General features: G+C 36.3%; 1 protein-coding gene across 1 annotated transcript; it reads left to right on the top strand.

Annotated features, from left to right (window-relative positions):
• Positions 1–399: 399 nt before the first annotated feature.
• On the top strand, positions 400–2,276 carry LOC121262162 (transcription factor RAX3-like). The gene is made up of 4 exons (XM_041164567.1): positions 400–454; positions 671–850; positions 986–1,115; positions 1,241–2,276. The coding sequence occupies exons 1-4, from the start codon at positions 400–402 to the stop codon at positions 2,049–2,051; spliced, it is 1,176 nt and encodes a 391-aa protein (XP_041020501.1). The 3' UTR covers positions 2,052–2,276.
• The last annotated feature ends 21,938 nt before the right edge of the window (positions 2,277–24,214 follow it).

Below are 24,214 nucleotides of genomic sequence, written 5' to 3' on the forward strand. Positions count from 1 at the left end.
ATCCCGAGAGCTACAAAATTTTTTGAGACAACTAGAATAAATTGTGTACAACTCTATATACTAGCTAGGTACTTCCTTTCATGGAAATCTTCTCTTTACTTGTTGGTTTTCTTTAGAGCCATTTCATGTGGGTGACACTCATATATATAGTACTGATGACATCACAATATTCTCTTAACATATGTGATTTTTGAGGCTATTACGTACTCTCATCTGGGAGGAACCATTCAAACATAAGCTCCTGTCTGATCTTTTTAATCATGCATCCATAGTCGGGTACACTTATTCAACTATACCATATATGTATGTATCGATACATGAAAAGTAAGATGTATCATGTACCAGAAATGCATTAATATGAGAGAGAGAGAGAGAGAGAGAGAGAGAGAGAGAGAGAGGATGGCGGACATATGTCTAGATTCTGGATTAAGAAAGACAAATGAGAAAAACCCTGGTCTCCTATTCTGGCATTTCCAATAATTTTATCATTATTTTAATTCACAAAGGCTCATCTTTTTCTCATTTCCCTTTTGAAATCCAGTGACCGTGCCATGTCTGTCTTCCTCCAGCCATTATAGTCTCCCACTTCCTTTTCTCTCTCTGTCTTTATTATATATATTACATTATCATTATCACTATCATCAACTTCAAATAAAGCTACCCGATTGAGGCTTAGTCTTGGGAAAGCACCTCACAATTACAACCCAGAGAAAACATGGGAGAGCTCCTTGCTGTGACAAGGCCAACGTCAAGAAAGGTCCATGGTCGCCAGAGGAAGATGCCAAACTCAAGACTTACATCGAGCAGCGTGGCACCGGCGGCAACTGGATAGCCTTGCCCCAGAAGATAGGTACGTACTACTTATAAAATCTATGAACCTTTCTTTATAATTGCCAGTGCCACTTCTCTCTATAAATAAAAACCCAGATACAATCGAATTCTAATTTGCAGAATATATATTATTCTCGTGTTGCATGTAATTCAGGCCTTAAGAGATGCGGAAAGAGCTGCCGCCTTAGATGGTTGAATTATCTTCGGCCAAACCTTAAGCACGGCGGGTTTTCAGAGGAAGAAGATAACATTATTTGTAGCCTTTTCCTAACTATTGGAAGCAGGTACGTAATTCCTCAATCGTCCCCAAAATATCGATCTGATAACCCTTTTCTCTGTAAGATACTGTGCCCAACAATCGTTGATGGAATCGAAAAAATTGAAGTTATATATCTTGGTGTGTATACAGGTGGTCCATCATCGCAGGGCAATTACCCGGACGAACTGATAATGATATAAAAAACTACTGGAACACGAGGCTGAAGAAGAAGCTCCTTGGCAGGCAGCGCAAAGACCAACAGACTCGGGCTCGCCGAGGTAACAGCCTGAAGCAAGAGATCATGAAGAGAGAGAGCTGTGATCAGACCTTTATGGTTACTGGAGTCATGAACCAGAGCCCATACTGGTCTGCAGAGAACCCTGTAGCAGCGACAATAATGAGTTCAGACCAAGACCCTACTGATCTGGATCAGGACCAGGTAACTCTAAGGAGTTTGCTGATCAAACTGGGGGAAAACTTTTCGGATCATCAACCAAACAGTACCGCCACCACCACCACCACCACCGCCACCACCACCACTAATTTTCAATACCCCATTGGGAGTACTTCCTCGCCTCAAGATCATCAACTATATGCGAACACATCGAGTTTTTTTACTAGTAATTTTTCGGCAGCTATGAATTACAGTGACAAAACTTGTACTGATCAATTGTCCAACATGTTTCAAAGGCTTGAAGACTTCCCAAACCAGCTTTGTGAGTTTGGCTATGAAAACCCACCTCAATTAGATCATGGGTTGGAGGGGTTTTATGGAATGGAAATGATCAATGCTAGCACTGCAACAGCTTCCATTTCTGGCGAAAGTTCCAGTTGGGGAGATATAAGCTCTTTGGTGTCCGACCACCACGAAGGAAATTGTCAACAAGGATTGCCACAACTGCAAGATTCTGCTTTTGAGAATTTGAGGTACTTTGCGCCGGCGCAACAGGCACAGCGCTAGCTGTACGTGGGCGGTGTAAATTTGTACCGACAGAGAATTTGCTGTCAGGATTTCAGAAAACCGAAATGAATTCACTCAGAGACTTGTTTGTTCTGCACTCTTGCACTTTCATACTGACTGTTCTTTCTCATATATATTTTTTTCCCCAAGATCATGATCGATGTTCTTTCCGATATTATATATCTATATATGCTTTATCTTAAATAATAATCCTCCACTCCTAGGTTATCTTTTTCTATGATTTTTTATTTTATTTTATTGAATTGCTCATTGGTGTCACGGCTGAGGAATCCTAGGATCAACCATATATAACCGTGACATTGTTCAATTGATTCTCCTGGAACTTGAAGTCTTTAATAATTAGATTTGTTACATATTTATTACATCATAAAATCCACTCCTTTCGGCCATTAGTTTAAGTTCTTGAAATAAATACTGATATAGCTAGCATGCATGGTGTTTTCTTATCTTTTCTAGAGAATTATTGATCTAAAGGGCCGGTGTACTCATATTCATATTTAGATATATATATATATAAATATTTATATATATATATCTCAACATCGATTAGTTATACTCTACCAAATAATCACTAGTGTTTGATAAAATTTATTATCTACTTCTTAATTAATATATTATAATTTAACAAAGTTGCTGATCTCTCTTTCTATATATGTTTATTTTTGTTTGGAACACATGGGATGAACTGTATCTTTCACAAAGCTCCCCTGAATCCTCCATGAAAAAGTAGCTAAAGTTGGGAAGGTGCTCTGACGTTTTGGCCCTGACTTGTTCGACTCTAGCGAAGTAGGGCATCAAAATATGGCTTCTTTCTTTTATTGGTTTCTTCGTGTCTGCAATCAGAACAGTGAAAGTACATCAAATCAGTCCATCTCATGTAGCTCCAACGAGAATGACGAAAATTTAATAAAATTGCCTAGAAATTAGAATCTTCTATATTAATATTTGTCTGTCTATCGGGAAAAATTATAAGATACTTTCAGATTACAGCTAACGTAATATATATTCTCATTCTATCACAACATGACATATAATTAAAGTTGTTTAGGTAAGTTAATATATATGAACACTCTTAATTGATATGATCAACACTCTTAATTGATATGACATCTTATAATAGGACACCGAGACTATCACTCGGGTGAAGATAGAAAGAAGGGAGAGCTAGGTAGCATCCTCTGAAACAGATTTGTGAGACAGCGCCATGGAAGGAAAAATCATCTGATACCATGTAAAGTTGAAGCCCTAGCAGAGAGAAGGGATGAAACTCTCGTAGAGAGGAGCAGTCTAGAACCTCTTGGAATAAAACCTCAGTTTATTGAAGGATCAATTCCGTGTATATATATGTGTTATACAAAAATGATGTGAAGTACAGATTTATAGTATGTACAAATAAACTAATATAGATATGTGACAAGTACGTGAAACATAAAATAATTCATGATAATTTTTATTCGTCGTTCTGATGGATCAATAGAAGAAGTAATTTATTACAAAATCGATAGTGATCATATGTATATATCGATCAATTGAAAGGATTGATCAATCCTTTCAGCTTCTATCTTTAATTTGCTTTCAAATATCGGGATTGATCTATCTGTGACATTGTTAAGTACTGATCATCATGTCTCACTTACAGTAATTAAGATTCCAATATTAATTACAGGCCGTACTCTAAATAGGAATTAATGGCATCACATTGAATATCAAAATAACGTTCATCATGTTCCACGTGGGGTTCTTAATTTCTTTTCTTCATGTACTTAACGAAGCATGTTGTCCGACATTATTATACAGAAAGTACGAACAATTCATGAAATTAATATCGATTAATGACAGAACTCCGAATAAAGTTAGTTTGAGATAGTTCCAGTCACTCAAATAATATTCACGCACCTTTTTCTTTCCGTAAATGCAGATAAATGGGGGTATTAATGGTGCTTATAATAAGTACTGTTGCTCAATATTTGGATCGATCGCGGACGTTACTACCTAGTACTAACATTAACCCAAATGAAAAAGTCCTTAAAAATTCAGAAAATCGGAACATGATGTTCCAAATTTTGTGGATTGTGACGTAATTGGTATGTACGTAGGAGCCAATAGATTATAATTGTGACACGGAGATCGATCACAGCTTTACGGAGATCGGAGTGATGACTCATGTACGTATGTGTGGATTAATATAAAGTCCCATAAATTATAAAGAAAGACACTTATATACTGAGTAGTACTTCCACTACCTTAGTGGCATATACTTGCTGTTAATCAATCAATATTTGACTTAATTTTGATGATCAGGATATTCGAAATTGACAATTGAGATGCATGCAGCATGGGTATTCTCCCGATCGTAAATTGTCTGCCACATTGAGCTGTTTAATGCTCATCGCAATGATCTCCTTAATGTTATTGGAAAGGATAATGATAGAGTTATATCCTCGTACTACTTATTTTTTTTTTTTTTAGTATTTGATTTTTTTGAAAATTTTTACTTTATTTAATAGTTTAGGAAGTAATTATTAGTAAAATTATATATACTTTTAAATTTTTTTAATTATTAAAGATGTTAAAAAAATACTTAAAAAAAATGATAAAAAAAATGCACTATAAATAATTAATAATTAATAAGAAGATAATAACTCTATCGTAATGGTGTTTGTTGGGGGCTTGATTGGCATATATCACGCCTATCGAGGAGTTGATCCCAAGATTGCAGGCCGGGCATGCAAAGTCAATCTCAGATCCTGGAACTTTAGCTGCATGCATGCAGGAGCTTGCAACGTGACCACATCCGATCGAGCACGCACTTAATTAGCGACAAAAATTAAGACACAATAATGATGATTAATTGATGAAGCGAGAGGGAAAAGATCAGTAGTACGCTACTGACTGAAAGGACGAGGAGGAATAAGGCAAGACAAAGCTGGCACTAGTTGCAGGAGGAGACATTACTGATTCAAAATCTTGTAGTTTCTCTTGGAGCTGAATAGATTATAATATATATAGCGCTAAAGTAGAACGTCCGAGGAATATTAATGTTGTCCTCTTCGGGGTTGCCAAATTAACCTAGAAATTAGCCTTTGAAGTTTCTTCTAGGTAGTAGGTACGTAGATCGAGAGAGTAATTAACACTCTAACTCGCCATGCATCGATCTTTTATTAATTTCCGTTGTCTGTTTTCATGTCCTGATGATTGATAATGTCGATGACAACCAAGACGGCATCTTATAATCAACATCTTCCGATACTGTTTTCGTGAATCATTACGGCCATTGATTTCATGCTCAGTGACTACTAGCTAGCTAGCTAGCTAGAACATGAATGACATCATGAAATTTCTTTTCCAGATATATACGATCGAATCCCGATCGTTTGCTTATGTTTCAAATTAGTGTTTAACATGCTAGCTAGAAGAATAGAGGTTGATTATTTGGTAGAGGTTGGTAGTCATGTGTTGGAACAAAATGCTCCATTGGTTAATTGGTCGTAAAGTCTACGGGTTGTCTTTTCTTAATTAATTAATTTCCCACTCCTAGGGTTCGACTTTTCTCACAAGTCTAGCTTCTTACCGACACATCACTTGAATAATCCACATAAAATTAAACAAGAGAGAGAGAGAGAGAAAAAAAAAAGAGGACTTCTGAGGTGATGCATGCTATGCATGTGTTACATGTTATGTTATTCATGAGCTAGATGATTTAAAAAAAAAAACCAATAATAAGCAAAATATATATTGCTTTCATTCAAAGTAGGGGTGAAAAAAAAAATGGTGAATCGGACCGAATCTATTCATTAGGTCTAATATTGGTTGCATTTTTTTTCAAAACTAGTCGAAACCAGTCTGATTCTGATTTTTCAGTTTTTAATACCGGATTGAACACGATCGGACCGGTTCATATATATATTTTAAGTTTTTATATTATATAAAATATGTTTTATATAATTTTTATATATAATATATATAATTATATATAACAATTTTTTATATTATATGCTAAATTGCTAATTAATATAACATTAAATTTTAAAATCCTATTATATATTCAAGTATAATAATAATCTAATAACATAAAATTGATATAACATAAAATTAATCTTATAAATCTTAATATACCATTATTATTAAAAATCTTAATCTTAAACATGACATTTGATCATATGTTATTAATAAAAACTATATATATGTTAGGGATAAATACATTTTATGCATAATAAATTCTAACATATATTCTTTTGGATAAATACATTTCTATACAGTTGATCATATACACACTCATATAAAAAGTGTATGTAACTATCATATTATCACTAACATATATGTAACCAAGCATATTATCACTAACATACAAAATCAAATACTATAATATCACAATATGATACTATTATACACACACACAAATAAAACTGGACTGGAACTGGTAAAATTGGAAGTATTGATTTATCACTAACATACAAAATCAAATACTATAATATCACAATATGATACTATTATACACACACACACACACACTAATAAAACTTAACCGGAACTGGAAAAATTGGAAGTATTGATTTGCAGGTGTAACCAGTATGATATCGATTTTTCAAATTTCAAAATCAGTGTATACCGATTCGGTTCTAAAATATGTCTAAAACCAAATTGAACTATATTGGTTACACCCCTAATTCGAAATCAAAATCATGTATGTACCATGCGCACAACAAGATCAATTCAAGGTAGAGGATAGATATATATTGCCATGAGAAACAGTCTCCAATTATGACTTTCTTTCTAATTTTTTTGGTGGACCAATTAATTTGTAGCTTTGTCAACACATGTGGATCATTTAATTAGTGGTTTCTTTTGGAGCTTAATTAATTGTTGTGGATTTAGTCAATACATGTAAACGCTTTAAAAGTCCATTGACAAAGTTAATTATCACATCAATCTCGTCAAATTGAGTAGTAATTATTAAGTATTATACAATGAGATTAATATAATATCGTGGGTTCCGCCCATTAAAATTCAACAAGACCTACTCTAATTTATCTACCTTCTAGTAGCCCAACCTTTGATAAATGTCCTCTCTGTCGCACTATCGCATACTCGCAGCACCTCTTGTTTCGGTCTGATTTGTCGCTCTGTTGCGGCTTGCAGCACCTCTTGCCATCAGCCGCGGTCTCTCTGATCTCTCTCTCTGTGATAGATTCAATATTCATTAGTTTATTTTATTGTTTAGAGTTTGTATTCTGGAATCATGCCCTGCTGTAAAACGTTTTCCATTTATGCTAATGGTCCTAAAAAAAACAAAAGCCTTCAGTGAAGAGAAATGGAAGGGTATTATCTGAAATTTAGGCTATTAAGATTTTAACCCTTGGTTAAGAGTCGGACATTATAATTTAATTTTTTATTTTTATTTTTGGGTTCACTTTCATAACATTTTTTATTTTTGGGGTTGAGAAATAATCAATTTACTAGCCCTTCATTGCACTAATTATATCCCCTGACTATTACTTCACAAGATCAATATTGCTGAAGACATGATATATTGCTGAAGATTTTTTGCATGCATTAATTTAGATATATATATATATATGTATATATATATATATATATATATATATATATATATATATATATGAGTGGATGCATGATAGTACTAATAATTTCAAGGTCGACAAAGGTTAGTGGAAAAATATAATCATTAATTTTAGTGCAAAAAGCTTAATGTCCTCGACAAGAAGCAGCTAGCATGAAAGAAAAAGTCCCAAGGATGCAACCAAAAACAATGCACCAATGTTTTTTCTTTTTAAAATATATAACCCATTAATTAGTGGCACATTGATCTGTCAATACCACGAGGATAATATATAATTAAACACCAAATAAACCTTGATTCAAGTCTTCAGGCCGTGATCACCCAAGCCCCGACAAAAACCCCCGACGACCTTCATGCATGCAACCTTTATATTTATATATATAATATAGTATAAGAGCATAATAAATTGATAATACTCTTTCCTAGCTAGCTAGCTATCAATTAATCTTTATTTTTTCGAGTGATGTCGACACTCACTACCAAGAATCAGCAGGTACGTACTATTTCCCTAACCCCATGTGTTTCTTGGAGCAATCTAATGTAAAATGTTTTGTTTATTATAAGTGCGAGCAGATTCGTTGTTCTCTCTCTCTCTCTCTCTCTCTTTCTTTTTTTCTTTCTTTTTCTTTTTCTTTTTCTTTTTTTCATTCTAAACCACAAAATATATATGAGCACAAAGATTTTGTCGTGCTTTAAGCAGTGACTAATTAACCATATTATCAATGAAATCTGGCCAGGCAGCCTCTAAGGTTAATGTTCATGAGGAGTTTGAGATTACATTCTTCTTCATTCATCCATTTTTGCGAGCGGTCTGCTTTAAAAACTGGATTCATGTTCATCTGCTACGTAAGTACGTACGGCCTGCAGCTTACTAGCATTGATCATGATTTTGTCAAAACTGTCTTGATAATTATATCTTTTGTCAAACCATATTATCATGATTTTGATCATTGATCATAATTTTCTAACTATTTGATAGTTACTAACTTGTTTGCCAACTGTACTCTTGCTTATATACTAATTCGACGTGGGATGATCCATATATTGAGTTTAATTTTCCGTTTTGAAAATTACTCATGTTTATTAAAAGAGGAAACATATTTGCATATGGCCTAGCAAGTTTTGAAGCAACTGGACATAATTACTATTTTCCACTTTATCTCAAGATCAATCATTCAATAAATTTGGCCAAAAAATTAAATTGGAATCAAAATCACTTACGAAAATTAAAAGGAAATACTTCTTAAAAAAGGAGAAATTTGTGTAAATTGAGGTTCTAAAGGGTGAAAACAACTACTTTTGTGGTCAAAACATGGAAGCGTGGTAACCATGCGTTTATTAAAAAAGCTTTCCGAATTAGGATCACTATAAGAAATTTTATTTTTAGGGATGAAATTTGTTAGGGACGAAATTTAATTCGTCCTTAAAAGAAACCGAGTTGCAATCGAGTTGTTTCGACTAGTTCTGCCTTATTTCATCCCTAAAAATTATTTTTCAGACGTCTCTAAAAACTTTTTGAGACAGGCTTTTCGAGACAAAATAGAGATGAAATTTTTTCATCTCCAAAAAAATTTTGGGACGAAAATTGGATTTTTTGAAATAAAATGATTTGTCTCAAAAAACTCAATCTCTTGTAGCGGATTTAATGCACGATTTTGACACTTGTAGTAAAAGTTATGACTAAGATACCATTGTGTACCCGATATTGTCCCAATTCAAAGAAATCTCATTGTCTCATGTTATATTTGCGGTGATCAGTCTTATCATGAGAATCTAATGCTATCAACATAGAATCTTTCTGTTTTGTATCATCAAATCCAAATGATCCCTTTGCATCAAAAGTTTTGTTATGGACAGGGTACCAAACCTAGCTTTTAAACAGCATTAGAATGTTCAGAAATGCTATTGTCACTGAGAGTTGGGTCCTGAAAAAAAGCTTTTTCCTTTTTTTTTTTTTTTTGTCTTTTTTCTTTACATAGTAATTAAGGAAGTGTTTTTTAGTTATGTAGTGAATTTAAAAAAAAATGTTTAAAAGTATAAAAAAATGAATGAAGAAAAATTAAAAAAAAAAAACCTTTTTGTTCTTGTTGGGAGCCGTTTCGTGCTACATCCTAGCACAGCTCTAGAATGTTTTCCTTTGGAAGTTTACCCCAAGTTTAAAAGGTACTCTATGCTAAGAATGATGGCATATATAGTAGTACTATTGTATATAATCATTTAAAAAAACATGGCAAAACAAAGCTGAGATTGGAGCTATACTCAGAGATGCTAATGGTAAAACTGTCATGGTTGCTAGCAAAGCTGAAGTTGAGGTTGTTGCTCCTGAGGATATAGAGTTGCTTGCTGTGTTTTGAGGCCTGCAGTTATGTGCTCATATGGGTATTAAAAAGTTGATCATAGAGAGTGATTGTCTATTGATGGTAAGAGAGCTTCAAACTACAACAGAGTCTTCTTCAATACTGGAGATTTTATTGCAAGAAATAAAGAAGTTATTGGCTGTTTTTGAGGAATATTAGATTCAAACATGTGAGTAGGTTGGGAAATGATGGTGTAAGAGAACTTGGAACGTACCACCTACCATCATCATTGTTTTTTTTTTAAGCTCGAGCTGCGATTATTAACTTATGTAATTCTTTGGGCTTGCTGGGAATATGAGACCCAACCCATAATTCATTGTGGCAGAGCTATAAGCTGTCTACATAATTGTGTTTTGCGAAGATTGAATATGGCCCAAGAATTTGTTTATGACCGATCCAGTCTTCCTTCTCTACCTACCAATCAAGCTCCCAAACCAAGGCATTTATTTGTTGGGCTAGAAAGGGGTATCTGACAATAGGTCCAGAAAAGAACATAGAAGAGTCCATCTTATTGAATTAGATCAAAGTTTCCTAAAAGTTGTATCGAAACAGAAATGAGTTTTACTACTCATTATTTTCATACATCATAAACGATATTTATTTTTTAATTTTATTCTTTTTAAATTAATTAAATTCTTTTACTCATCATCTATACACCATACATTTAGCCCCTGTTTGGATAATGAGATGAGATAGTTTTAGAAAAAAGTTAAAAATTAAATAAAATATTATTAGAATATTATTTTTTGGGGAATTGAAAAATTGGATTGAGATTTGAGAAAGTTGAATTGCTTATTGTATTTTGTGTGAGAATTTGAGAAAGTTGTAATAATAAGATGATATGAGTTGAGATAGTTTCTCAATCCAAACGGGGTCTTAGTAAGAGAAAAAAATTAAAAAAATTAAAAAATTATGTTTGGTGTGTGGTGTGTGGTGTGAGGATAATGAGTAAAAGTTTTCAAGAGAAATAGATATATGTATGAAGTGGACTCTACAATATTTATTATACATTTAATATTGCAAATCTAAATAGACAGCAATGACTGTAATAGCATCTGCCTATTTATATCTCGCTTGAAACATCAAATTCAGACAAAACTTTGAGGGGAATTTTAACTTCCTATTGAGATTCAATCATAAAAATTAACCACTACTCATTTTTGGGACTTGACCGTTTGTAGTACTTACACTTGTCAACACAACTTATAATTACATGAACCTATAATATTAGATGATTTTATCGTTTGAGTTCCTTTTATACGCGTCATTAGGAAAGGAAAAAAACAAAAGAAAGGAAAAATAAAAAAATAAACAGTAAAGAAAAGAAAGACAAACACGTTTCTATTCTTTTTCTGATCTTCTTCGTTTTGTTTAATTTTTCTCCCTAAACTCAACTCTCAAAAGACATGGAGAGGAGGACCATGCATGTGCTAATTGATCTATCATTACCAAAATATGTTCATCGATCATGTGGGAAATGCCCAAGAACTATAGTCTTTCATATTTAATTTGAGCTGCGCGCATAGTTCTGATCACAGATTAATGCGAGTTTCGGAATTGAAAATGGGCCATGCATATTGGTGATTGCCGATTTGCCATTGTGCATGGATAGCTTGGCTTTTATTTTCGAGTTAAGAGTACTTGAGGAGCACTAATATTGGAGAATGGAGACCATCGTACAGGACATGTATGGTCGACGACAGCAATATTCTTAGACATCTACTTTAGGCACTCCTTACTTTTTGGTCAGCTAAAGAGAAGGTATTGGGGGATTCTGTATTTTTTCATGAGGTCTACCTAACGATTTGGAAAATGAAAGAGGTACCTAAAGCACTCTTGAGTTAGTCTGATCCCCCACGGCAATGGAACGGCATATCTGGGATATCTCAGCCACTTTAGGAAGCAATACTTTATAGAAAAAAAGGGTCGAACCGAAACCCCAACTAGAAGAAGAGATCATGTGTTTGTTAATGGAACCTTTCAAACACCTTTTCATGTTAGTCATAGTAATGAAGCTTCTTGGAAAGATCAGTGATGCATGCAGTACTTTCTAATTGGTTATTATCCTAATATAATAATATATATATATATATATATTTCGAACGCAATTGAGGAAATATTTTTCAACTGCAAATTCATGTTTGACTACAAAAAATTAAAAAAGAAAATTAAACTATCTTGCTTTATCATGATGTCTTACGTACCTTTAGCAGCGGCAGGAGTCTTAAATATTTCTTAGAAAATCTTTAGTTCATTTCCCCATGCATAATAATGCATTGGAATATTTGAAGTTGATGGTTTTGAAATAGGTAGCAAGGACTGAGAAAGTAAATTTTTTCCTTTTTACCTAATGTTAGACTAAACTACGGTTTGTTTGGTGCTCATAAGGGGTGGGATCGGACCTATCCCACCTGCCTAATCTCATCATCTCCCTCGGGGGCGGATGGGCTCAAGAGATTAATATATATATGCATGGGGGCAGAGAACTGTAGGTGGCCCTACTAGCCGCCCATCCTCATGTATATAAATACATAGTATATTGAATATTATATATTTAGACAACCCTAATATCTAAAATCGGCTTACATGTATATATAAAAACAAATAAGAAAAACAAAGTAACAAAGTAACAACCCTAATATCTAAAACTTTGTGAGTAATAGTGAAATAACTTGAGTAAATATGTTTTATTAGATTTTGATAAATGAAAGAGAAAAAATTGAATAAAAATATTAAAAAATTAAAAAATTGTTTGAATATAATTTTTTAATACTATTTTCGTTTTGAAGTTTGTAAAAGGTTGATTCATTTTTGTATTTGAATAATGATTAAGTAATTCTTGGTTGACAAAGTTGAAAGTTTGAAATTGAAAACTGTTTAGTGTTTGAATGATGTTTGGAAATGAAATTATGAGAAGTTTTGAGAATTCTCATAGTGTCAAAACATGGCCTTAGTCTCTCTTCTTCTCTCTCTTCATCTCTTTTCTTCTTCGCCTTTGCTTCTCTCTTTTCTTCATCTCCTTGAATGGTCAAAGCCCAAAAGTTCGAAATGACATCGTGTTACCTCCAACAAAGGGACACATGGTCACACCCTTGGGTCATGTCACCTCCTACGAGTGGGCCCATGATTGTGGCGATGGGTCTGTCGATCTTGACTTGCACAAACCCACAACCATGACCCATAGATCTTAACTCACAATTTTGTGTAGATCTTGAGTTTGATTTGTGGAATTGGATTTGTTTGTTACTTTGCATTAATATATATTTTTATTTGATTTTGATTGGGTGACGGTGGAATTGGATTTTTGGCTTGGATAGTGTCTATGATTTTTATTGGGTGGCGATGACCCAAATGGCTAGGCTTGATAACCCCCGGTCCTCGCTTGGAAGGTGGTGTGGAGAGTGCAAGGGTGAGGACAAGAATTTGCTCTCTGCCAAAGAAGGGATGCGGAATTGGGAGGGTGGGTGGATATGTAGCACCCTTAGATATCGACTACCAGTTCTGTTTGGGATGTGTTCCACACACTGCTCACCAACACATTCTACCTACAACAAAGAAAACTGACGGCCCATAGTGTCTAAACGATCTCTGATGCCTAAATCAATGATACATAGAAGAGGATATCACCAAAACTCTGAGTGTCAAGTTACTTGAATTGTTACCTTTTTATCACATATATAGGAATGGAGAATTGTTGATAAGTACCAGTTACAAGTTTGATCCTCTTATTGCTCTTATAGGCTTAACATAATAATCAATTCGAAAATGGCAGGCTTATCCCAAACTACTAGTCTAATCACCTTATATGGCCTGCACGACAGTTACCTTATGGATTCATATTGGTCTCTTGGGCAATTAATCTTTTCTTGCTTTGGGTTTGTATCTAATGAGCTTTCTTTTAGGGCTGTGAGAGTCCCTCCAGTTATCCCACTAATTCTTCTCGCATGGGCGTGAGGGAAATTTAATGATTTGTCGGTGCTATTCTGCTTGTCAGTCTCTGTTCCCCTATCTTTGGCAATGACATCATTTTCAGATTGCTCCGCTCTCTACTTAGGCATGTAACTGTCAACATTTTGTTACATAGATGTGGTGCTAATTAAATGGGTAAAAGGATTAATGCTTACCTTGGACGGGAATTCAATGAATACCCCACTTGCCGATTCATTTCCCTAAGGCTAGGGGTGATAAACGATCGGTCTAGACTAAAGAAATCGATCAGACCGGTTGTTTCGGTCTGGATTGGACCGAAACTGAGACCGATCGGTCTCGGACCATATTTTAGAGGATCCAAAAGCTTCGGTCTGGTCCCAGTCCAGACCAAACTTTTCGGTCTAAGAGTTACCTTGTCAGTGGTCGAAGAGGATTAGGGATAGGAGAATGAGTACTTGATGGCCCCCAGCCCCCAGAAGGATCAAGGGGAGAGAGAAGCCATCTAAGCTCTCTTCCAAATACCATCTTTTGGGGTGAGACCCCACCCACTGATTTGGAAGTGAGTGGGGAGCCGATTTCCATCCCTTTTCCCTTCAACTCATCCTTTGGGGGGTGACAAGGGATCTTCCCCTCTCGAAGAGGGCGTTCTCGCCACTGGAGGTGGGGGTGAGGAAGGTTCTATTTTGCCCAATTCTGTCATGGTGGAACTTGTTCACTCCACTGAGGAACCTAGGCGTGCCCCTAGGGGCAGATTTCTTCTAATTTCGTCATATCAGACCTTTACTTTCATAGGCCTCGGTGCGACTCAGTTCCAAGGACTCAAGGGGAGAGGCACCCGGGCCCTTCCCGTCCACCCAAGAGCAAGTCTGTCAGCTATAGGTTGTTCAGCTTATGGGGCTTCCTTTCTTTAGCATGACTTATTCTCTTCTTTCCTTCATGCGGTTTCTCTATCTTATTTTTTTACTGACTGCAGCATTCAAATATCTAATTGTCATAGGGTGTGGATGACTTAGCCGCCTGGATCGTCACCGATCAGGTTGATTTAGAAGAAGAGGCTCAATCGAGGCGTATGTTTGCCTTTCGGGTGAAGAGGGAGTTTGAGATTTGAAAGTCCAAGGAAGCTGAGTTGGAGCTTCTCCTTGAGCAATCGAATGGTTATACCCACTCACTATAGGGTGATCTGGACATCCTTTGCAAATAGGCATCCAGCCTCCAAAGCAAGCTCATGCAGGTAAGGGAGGCCTGGGTCCAGGACAACTTTGAGCTAACCTTGTTGAAGGTGGAGTGAGATTCTACTCGAGCATAGCAATTTGGTCTTAGGAGGGACCTAGAGTCCTCCCAGAGGGAACTAGCCAATGCTAACCGGTGTTGTGTCAAACTTTATGAACCGATGGTCAGAAACAATGAACTCCAATAAACATCCAAGTGGTGCTAAATGCCGACTCAGAGGCAACTGTAGTGATATGGATGGCTAGTACATGCCCGCCTATTCGGGAAATGACTAGAAACTTGCCAGAGCTCACCTTCCACTAAGTTAATATCTGGAATGTATCACTAGGTGCCTCGACATGTTTCATAAAGTAACGCTCAACCTGATACTTACATTGCATAATATTCCTCGATGCATAGTTTTGATGAAAAAGTCATAGCATCAAAACATTTGAACTCTGTGCATGTGTGTCATCCCAAGAAGATGTCGAGTAAGTCAGGTGTGAAGAGCTATCACCTTCGGTTGAAAACTGACCATTGTTGTTGTAATGGCTATATAAATGATCAATATCATATTTAAGCGATCTAATAAACTAATCAACATCCTCATTATGAGGACGTCCTTAATCCAAAATTCTACAATTGTCGACTTATATCGAGGGTCAAAGATCGCAGTCACAAATAAGAATCTATTTATCTTCTTTACATCCCCAATATTTATTGTATTTGTAGTTCATCCTCATAGTTATTGCATTCTACAAACCCACACTATCAGTACAACTCTGTTACAAGTGGCCGTAAAGCCCCGAGAGCTCCTCGAAGTACATGTTAGTAGCAGGATATTTTGTCATAGATATTTGCATAGTTACGTCATAAAATAACTTAAAAAAAATTGAACAAAATACCTGACATTGATCCAATCAATTGTGTTCAGCGTACCGAGGCCGCTTCTCCCCCCATTTGACTCCAGCAAAGCATATCTTATGCCCCCATCCTCGACCTTCGTTTGCTCGAACATTGTTCAGTACTTTTGCGCTACATCCAACATCATATATGTAGAGTTATATTGAGTTGAAACGTCCAGTTTTAACATATTGGAAGATGAGATCTTAACTTGTTTAGCTATTGCCTTAAATTGACAGAGCCGTTGGGGAAGCCCTCACATATCTAATAAGGTTCTGGATTTTAATAATGGAAACATCAACCTCCTTTAACCCTTCAGAAGCTATGAGGTTGATAATATGGGCACAACATCGAACATGGATGAACTGGTGCTCACAAATAATATTCTCATTTATTGTCGTGTTCATCTTGAGCCAATTAATGATAGTGTTATTCACACTAGCAATGTCAACTGTGATACAAAGAACTTTTCTGATCCCCCAATACTTTATACAATCATCCATATCCTAGCCAACAATTTTTTTGAAACCGATAATCCGCTTCTGCAACATCCCTCACTGTGAATAAAATGGGTTGCAATACACATGTAGGCCACATTGTGTATGGAGGTTCATGTATCAATAGTAAATAAAACTCTCTAGCTAGGTGTGACAAACATTTCCTTCATTGCTGCCTTCTCCTTGGCACACCTCTTCAAACAATTGCGTATCACCGTATACTATAAAGGCATGAGAAATCGTGGCTCTAAAATGTGCACAAATTTACAGAAGTCTACCTTGTCAGCCGTGGTAAAAGGCATCTCATCAGTGATGATCATCTCCACAAGAACATCCCTCAACATTTTCTCACTATATCAAGGGATTGATAACTTCTCAATCTACATGCCATCAATGGCCGTAGAAGTCTTGTAACTCAACTTCGTCTGATCAGTTGCCTCCAACCCTTTGTGTACTTATATCGGTGGCAGCTCGTAAAATGTGCTATTAACACTGATATGTCTTGCCTTTTCGAATGGCTACTGCATAGTTGCCCACAATAATAGCATCAGGCTTGCGGGTTCTCACACTAATTAGAAACTTTGGTGAAATGTTCTCATGTCTATGACCTTTTTTTACTAGGTGGTGCTGGTCAATCAATCTCAACATTCATCAACTCCTCCTCATTATTAAGGATATCAACATCTTCTAGATCTATTGAGATTTGACTATTTTAACAAGAGGTAGCTGCTCTAGATGGGGTCTATGACCCGAAGTACCTATCGATGACGCCAACGGTTGTGCGACATCCTCTTGTGGAGAATCTCAGCGAGATGGTTTAGCATTCATAACTTGCTATGTAAATAATCTGAAACAATTAACAAATAATCATCATCTGACATGTTATGAAAATTATCTACTCATTGGAAAGGAAAAATATATGTGTCTAATCGTGTTTGTGGTTTTAAAAATAAATAAAACATAAAAATTGAACGTCCACTCAAGCGAAAGCTCGAGTGAACAATATGTGTGAATCTCACTCAAGCCATACTTGAGCAAACAACTAATAGACGTTGTTTGAAGGACTCCATTCAATTTTTTCCAAACAAAATCCCACAAATCTCACGACTAAAATTCTAAAAATATAAATCACCCAACTAAAACAATAAATCAACAACAAAAACTATAAAAAAACAAATTTCACAAATAACTTCAACAATTTTTGAACCCTAAATCATTCAATTAACAAACAATTAAAACTCTTATAACAAAATATTAAGATGTAAGGCTTGCAAGAAAGAACGGCAGATAGAGCTCCCTTTACGGTGGCTCGCAATGGTGCAGGAGACGGGTAGAGAAGAAAGAGGGGGAGAGAAGATGTTGGAGAAGGAGAAAGGAGAGAGTTCCTGTGCGAGAATGAGGGGGAAAAGTGAGAACGATGTCATTTTAGTTAGGCCATTTTTTTAAAAAAAAATGTTGGAGTAAAGGAGCCTGAGTAACTTCATCTCCGACTCTAATTTCTGAAAACTCTGACTCCGACTCTAGTTTTTAAAAACTCCAACTTCGTCGGAGCACTGACGAAGTTGAAGTTGTCGAAACTTTTTGACCAGGACTGTAGACACTGCATGGGGTGACAGCACCAAGTATACATAGAGCGTGTCTCCTTGCTTGGGTAGCCTCAGTAGTGGCAGATTTGACAGGCATTGTTTTAGCTCTTAGAACGCCTAGTCACATTTGTCGTTCTAGGGATCTATTTTTTGTAAAACTCTGAAAAATGGCAAGTATTTGTCCATGGACCTGGACACAAATCTGTTTAGAGTCGCCACCCTACCTGCTAGCAATTGGTCTCTATTATGTTCCGTTGTAGTTTCATTTTCATAATCACGTGAATCTTTTCCATATTTGTTTTGATTCCCTTTCGGGACACGATAAAGCCTAAGAACTTTCCTGAACCCATGACGAAGGCGCACTTCGCCAGGTTTAGCTTCATTTTGTATTAGCGGAGTACCGCAAAAGATTCTTTTAGGTTGGTCAAATGATGGGTGGGTTCCTTACTTTTAATCAACAAGTCCTTCACATACACCTTCATGGTTCATCTGATTTTGTTTTTTGAACATCCGATTCACAAGCCTCTAATAAGTCACCCCAGAGTTTTTTAAGCCAAAAGGCATGACATGGTAGCAGTAAAGTCCCTTGTCCGTGATGAACGACATCTTCTCTTCATCCATCAGATTCATACGGATCAGGTTGTACCTTGAATAGGCGTTCATAAAACTCAGCATCCTATGTCTTGCCGTGGCATCAACAATAGCGTCGATCCACGGTAGTGGGAAGCTGTCCTTCTGGCATGCTTTGTTTAGATAAGTGAAATCTATGCATATTCTTCACTTTTCATTTCTTTCTTGACCAAGATGACATTACACAACCACTCGGGGTAGTGGGCACAACCACTCGAGGTAGTGGGCTTCTCTAATAAACCCTGCGGTGAGGAGGCAATCCACTTCTTCGGCTATAGCTGAATATTTCTCTACATTGAACGATCTTCTATTTTGATGGACGTTTTTGTAGGTGGGGCCGACACATAGTCTATGTTTAATGAATGTGTTGTCAATCTCGAGCATTTCTTCATGGCTCCACGCGAACACGTCCCTATGTTCGACTAGCAGTTGCTTCAAGGCTTTCTGGATGTCAAGGAGAAGTTGTGTGCTTACTCGTATTGTTGTATCGGGCTGCCCTGGATGCAACGTCACTAGCACCAATGGTTCATTTGCCTTTGCCTGTTATAAATTATGTTCATTACGTGCCTCCACATCATGATCGAAGGGAACTAGTGGCGGGGGTGGTGGTTCATCCTAGGCGTGATCCTCCACAGTGCAAACGTCAGACCCCCTTTTTTGAACTCCTACACGTAACATTCTCGAGGCAGGGCCTGCTCGCCTCACACTTCCCCTACTCCCGCTACTGTTGGAAACTTCCATTTAAGGTGGTAGGTGGATGTAACTTCCTTGAGACTATTTAGGGTTGGTCGTCCTAATATAGCATTGTAGGATGACGGGGCCTTGAACACCAAAAAAGGATGGTCATCGTGGTAGCTGCACATAGCCCTTTTCCTACTATGACAGGCAGGGTTATGGCGCCGACTGCTAAGATGTCTTTCACGTTAACAAATTCGTCGACTCTGTCCATAAACTCCCTAAGAGTTGAAGGAGTTTTCCTCGCCAACTCGGCCATGAATGGGCTCCTAGGCCATACACCTCCCAGAAGAGCTGCCAGGGTTATCTTTTTTACTTGGTTGTTGGTTGTTAGCCTCTCCTTCTTGAATCTAGTTACGTATGCCTTTAAAGTTTCTTCCTCTTGATTTTTAATGGTAAGGATATATATAGAGGGTCGTCGGTGCCTCATGCTCACCATAAACTATGCTAGGAACTGCTTGGCCAACTCTCTGAAGCCGTTAATTGACCTAGGTCTCAATGTTCTGAACCAGCCTCTCGCCACGCCTTTCAATGTTATCAAGAAGGCTTAGCAGGCTATTTCGCTGTAAAAATTGTGCAAAGTCATGTGTGTTTTGAAATTCTCTTGGTGGTCGACTGGGTCTCGAGACCCGTCGTACATTTCTATCTACGAGACTTTAAACTTTGGTAGGAGTGGCGCGATCATCACCTTCGCACTGTAGGGTAGGTCCGTAAGATTCAATAACTGCTTGACCAAGGATCATCCCCATATTTTTAGCCATCTCTTCATATTTATTGACAAGACTATGCAACTCGTCGCGTAGTCTTTTCTTTTCTAACTCTTCGGCGTTTGTCCCTTCAACACTTTGCACTTCTTCTTCTAGTTGCTCATTATGGCTAGGTAATGTGGCCTCGTTGAGTTTGGAATTACGGTGCTTAAGCTCTTCAATCTCCTTCTATAGGTCCTCCATTGTTTCCATAACTTTCTTTAATTTCTCCTCAGATCCTGCAAGCCGCATGTCCACGTCTGCAGGTGTTGTGTCTTGATTGCGAATTACTTGAGTGTGTGTGGTGGCTGGCATGTGGAATTTACGCTGGAGTTCGATGGGAAACTGATTGAACTCGTAAATTCAAGGGATCCCAAAGACAATGCCACTGTTCGGGATGTGTTCCACACACTGTTCCCCAACGCACACTACCTGCATCAAAAAAAGTTGACAGCCTAGAGTGTCTGAAATACCTCTGATGCCTAAGTTAATGATATGTAGAAGAGGATATCACCAAAGCTTTGAGTGTCAAGTTACTTGAATTGTTACCTTCTTATCACATATACAGGCCTGGGGAATTGTTGATAAGTACCAGTTACAAACTTGATCCTCTCATTGCTATTATCGGCTTAACATTATAATCAATCCGAAAAGAGCGGGCTTATCTCAACTTACTAGCCTAATCACCTTATCTGGCCTTCATGGCGGTTGCCTTATGGATTCATATTGGTCTCTTGGGCAACAAATCTTTTCTTTCTTTGGGCTTATATCTAATGGGCTTCCTGGTCAGGCCCATTCCTTTCAAGGCTATGAGGGTCCCTCTAAGTCTGAATGCTCATGCTATATATCCCATAATTATCTTGCTGTGATCATTTGATTATCCTAGAGTTTGAATATATCAAATTAAAATTATTGCCATTATTGAGAATCTTGAAGCTTACTATTCTATCTCTAATTTGTAAAAATTATTAAAACTTTTGAAGCAAGAGCTGAAAAAGGATGAATACCATTTCTTGAACAAAGTCCTTAATTCCAAAGGAAACATCCCGGCCCTATAGCCAAGCAAAAGGTCTCCAAGCTTTAGGGTTTATTTGGAAATACAATTATTATCATATATTTTCAACTTATTTTACTACTATTTACAAACTATTCATTATTATTTCATTATTATTTACAAAATATTCTCTATTATTTTATTATTATTTACAAACTATTTCACAACTATTCATAATATATAGATATTTTGAAAAATTCTTAGTATCCAAACGAGCTTCATTCGTCATTAAAGATATATGCCATGGAAGCTATCAACTCCTATCAGACCTTTTTTTAATCGGTATCCTAATTTCAAATTTGAGGTGATGATATCAAGTTTCTTTCTAGAGAAGCCAGATCATTTGATTTTTGCTATGCAGGCGATAACGTGAGCCGTGCCCTTAAATATGATGCGTGTCCTAGAAGCTACTAGTCTCCTTGTTCTTTGTTAAGGGCCACCAAGTCAATCAGCCACTAGAAAAAAAGAAAAAACATGGAAGTAAAAAGCTAGATCATCAGTATATATGCATGCCCGATAGAAACTACTACATTTTTCCAATTGATCAGCATGGCCCTTAAATGAAGACAAACCTCTTATATATTAATCATTCAATCATTCACATAGAAATTCCAAAAGAACACCAATCTATATGCGTACGTAGCAACAGGGGGGCCCAACTGATCAGCATATATACAAGCAATTCTGGGTAGAGGGGCATGAGGGAGAGTCATCGGTAGTGGCATTACTAGTGTCAGAATCAATGAGCTGCCATGTTCGCATGGCCCCCTCTGTCCCCGTAAGAGTGAGCATCACCAAAGGGAGCACATACCAGGTTGCTCCTTCAATGAGCGCTAGCTAGGCAACAGAAGAAATTAAACCCTAATATATATATATACCCTACGCCCATTAATTACCTGTGTTCAAAATATGTTGCAGGTGTTCTCTGTTCCCTAGCATGTGCTTGCTCAAATGTGAAACCCACATGTCAGCCATACCCACGTAATCAATTTTGTCACGTACTCCTGCATGCATGCCTTGAAGAATAGAATAATACAAATTAAATATTACGTACTTGTAGCTATAGCTAGTTAATTTGTTCAATAAATTTGGTGCTAATTGATTAGTTAAAGCCGAAGTGAACGTACCCATCGATCGATAGGGGGTTAATCTTAAGTGTTTATCAAACTATAAATACTTTAGGGTTTTGTCATTGCCGTTAATGAGCTAATTAATTGTCACTGTCCGATCCCCGTAAGGTTTGGGAGTACAAGACATTGATTGTAGGGTGATTATGGTCTCATTTGTGATGTTTGATGTTTCGAGTATATTATGTCGAGCGACAAAAAGCTTATTTATTAATCTATAAGTAGTAAAGTTATCATGTCTCGTTGTTTTTTCTATTCAGTGTCTGTCTGCTCGAAGAGCCAATAAACTTTGTAATTTGCTGACTTGATCAACACTGCTAGCTCAGTACTGAACTTTGTCGCTTTTCCCGTATTCTTTTACTTTTTAGGCTAAAAGACGCGGCCAAGAAGTCCAAGTAGTCCTTTAATTAATTATTAATTAATTAATAATGTTATCGCAGGGAAATTTCCTTTCAGTACATGATCGATCGTGCGTGTTCTGTCGATCGAACCATGCATGATAATAAACAGCGGCGGAACTAGAAAATCTGGTTTGGAGGTTAAGTTAAAAAAAATAATTTTGGGGTACCAAAAACTAATTTTTATATAGTCTATTTTATAAAAATACCTTCTAAAACTTAATTTTCATCAAATTTTAAAAATTTTGGGAGTTTTTTGCCTTAAGTGATTATTAATTAAAGAACCATTTGTTTGTCCGCAAGTGATTAATGTCTAAACTTGACTTCATTTAAGATGCGTTGAAGGTGCTCAGTTGGCTAGCTAGCTAGTGAACGTGATCGATGTGCAGCAAAGGCCAAGTTATAATTAATTTTTAGCTAGCAGTCAACTGCAAGAACGTGGTGATCACCTACCAAAATTCCAAACCTTGATAGTTTACATAATGGGAAGTACATTTAACAAAAAAAAAAAAAAAATAAAGTAATGCTATACACAGTCGTGAAATGCATAAGTACTGTGCAGAGTCGCTTTGAAAAGAGTGGGTCAACTATTAATTTTTTTCTATGTATGTCTTATATTTATTCATTTTTTTAAAAATAATTGTGTGACGCTTGCACACCCACGACTGCAACTATTATTTCTTTAAAAAAAATGTAGTTAAATATAAACTAGCTATGAGTGAAATTGATTAATTTCGCACAAATCTTTTGAAAAAATTAGACGCGTAATTTAAAAGCCAGTTTTTCCATAAAGATATATTCCAGTCTTTTCCTTTTTTTTTTTTCAAATTTCTTGCATGCCTTATACTAGCACAAATCATTTTCTTTATATTTATATTATATATTTATGAAAGTTTTTAACCTTTCCAGTTAGCTCGTATGAACATTAATCGTGCTTCAAGTGTACTGTAGCTAATTAGTGTACACATTCCTCAATGGGATGAGTAATATCTTATGAGTAGTAGGTACTTAAATTAACTGATGACAATTTTTTGTTAAAGAAGTTATTTATCAGATCGGTCTGCGGGGAAATTACAAAGTGATAATTAGGTACTTTAAAACAAAATGCCGATGGAGTACGGACGTTAATAATTTTAGTAAAATTACAAAAAAGTAATAATCATCAGCCAAATGCTTGAATTTCAGATGCATGTTGACGAATGGAAATTAGAAATTTCTATCTAGAAAAGCTATGAAAATCGTCGATCCTGAAAAACCTATATATATATATATGTCTTTCTATTTTTTAAAATAACCGGAATATTCAATAAATGTTTCATCATGCAAAACAGGTAAAATTTCATCATGAGTGCATATTACATAATTTGTCATGTGTCAATCCAAACAAAC

Source organism: Juglans microcarpa x Juglans regia, chromosome 4S, assembly GCF_004785595.1.
Source record: "Juglans microcarpa x Juglans regia isolate MS1-56 chromosome 4S, Jm3101_v1.0, whole genome shotgun sequence".
In the NCBI taxonomy this organism is placed as follows: domain Eukaryota; kingdom Viridiplantae; phylum Streptophyta; class Magnoliopsida; order Fagales; family Juglandaceae; genus Juglans; species Juglans microcarpa x Juglans regia.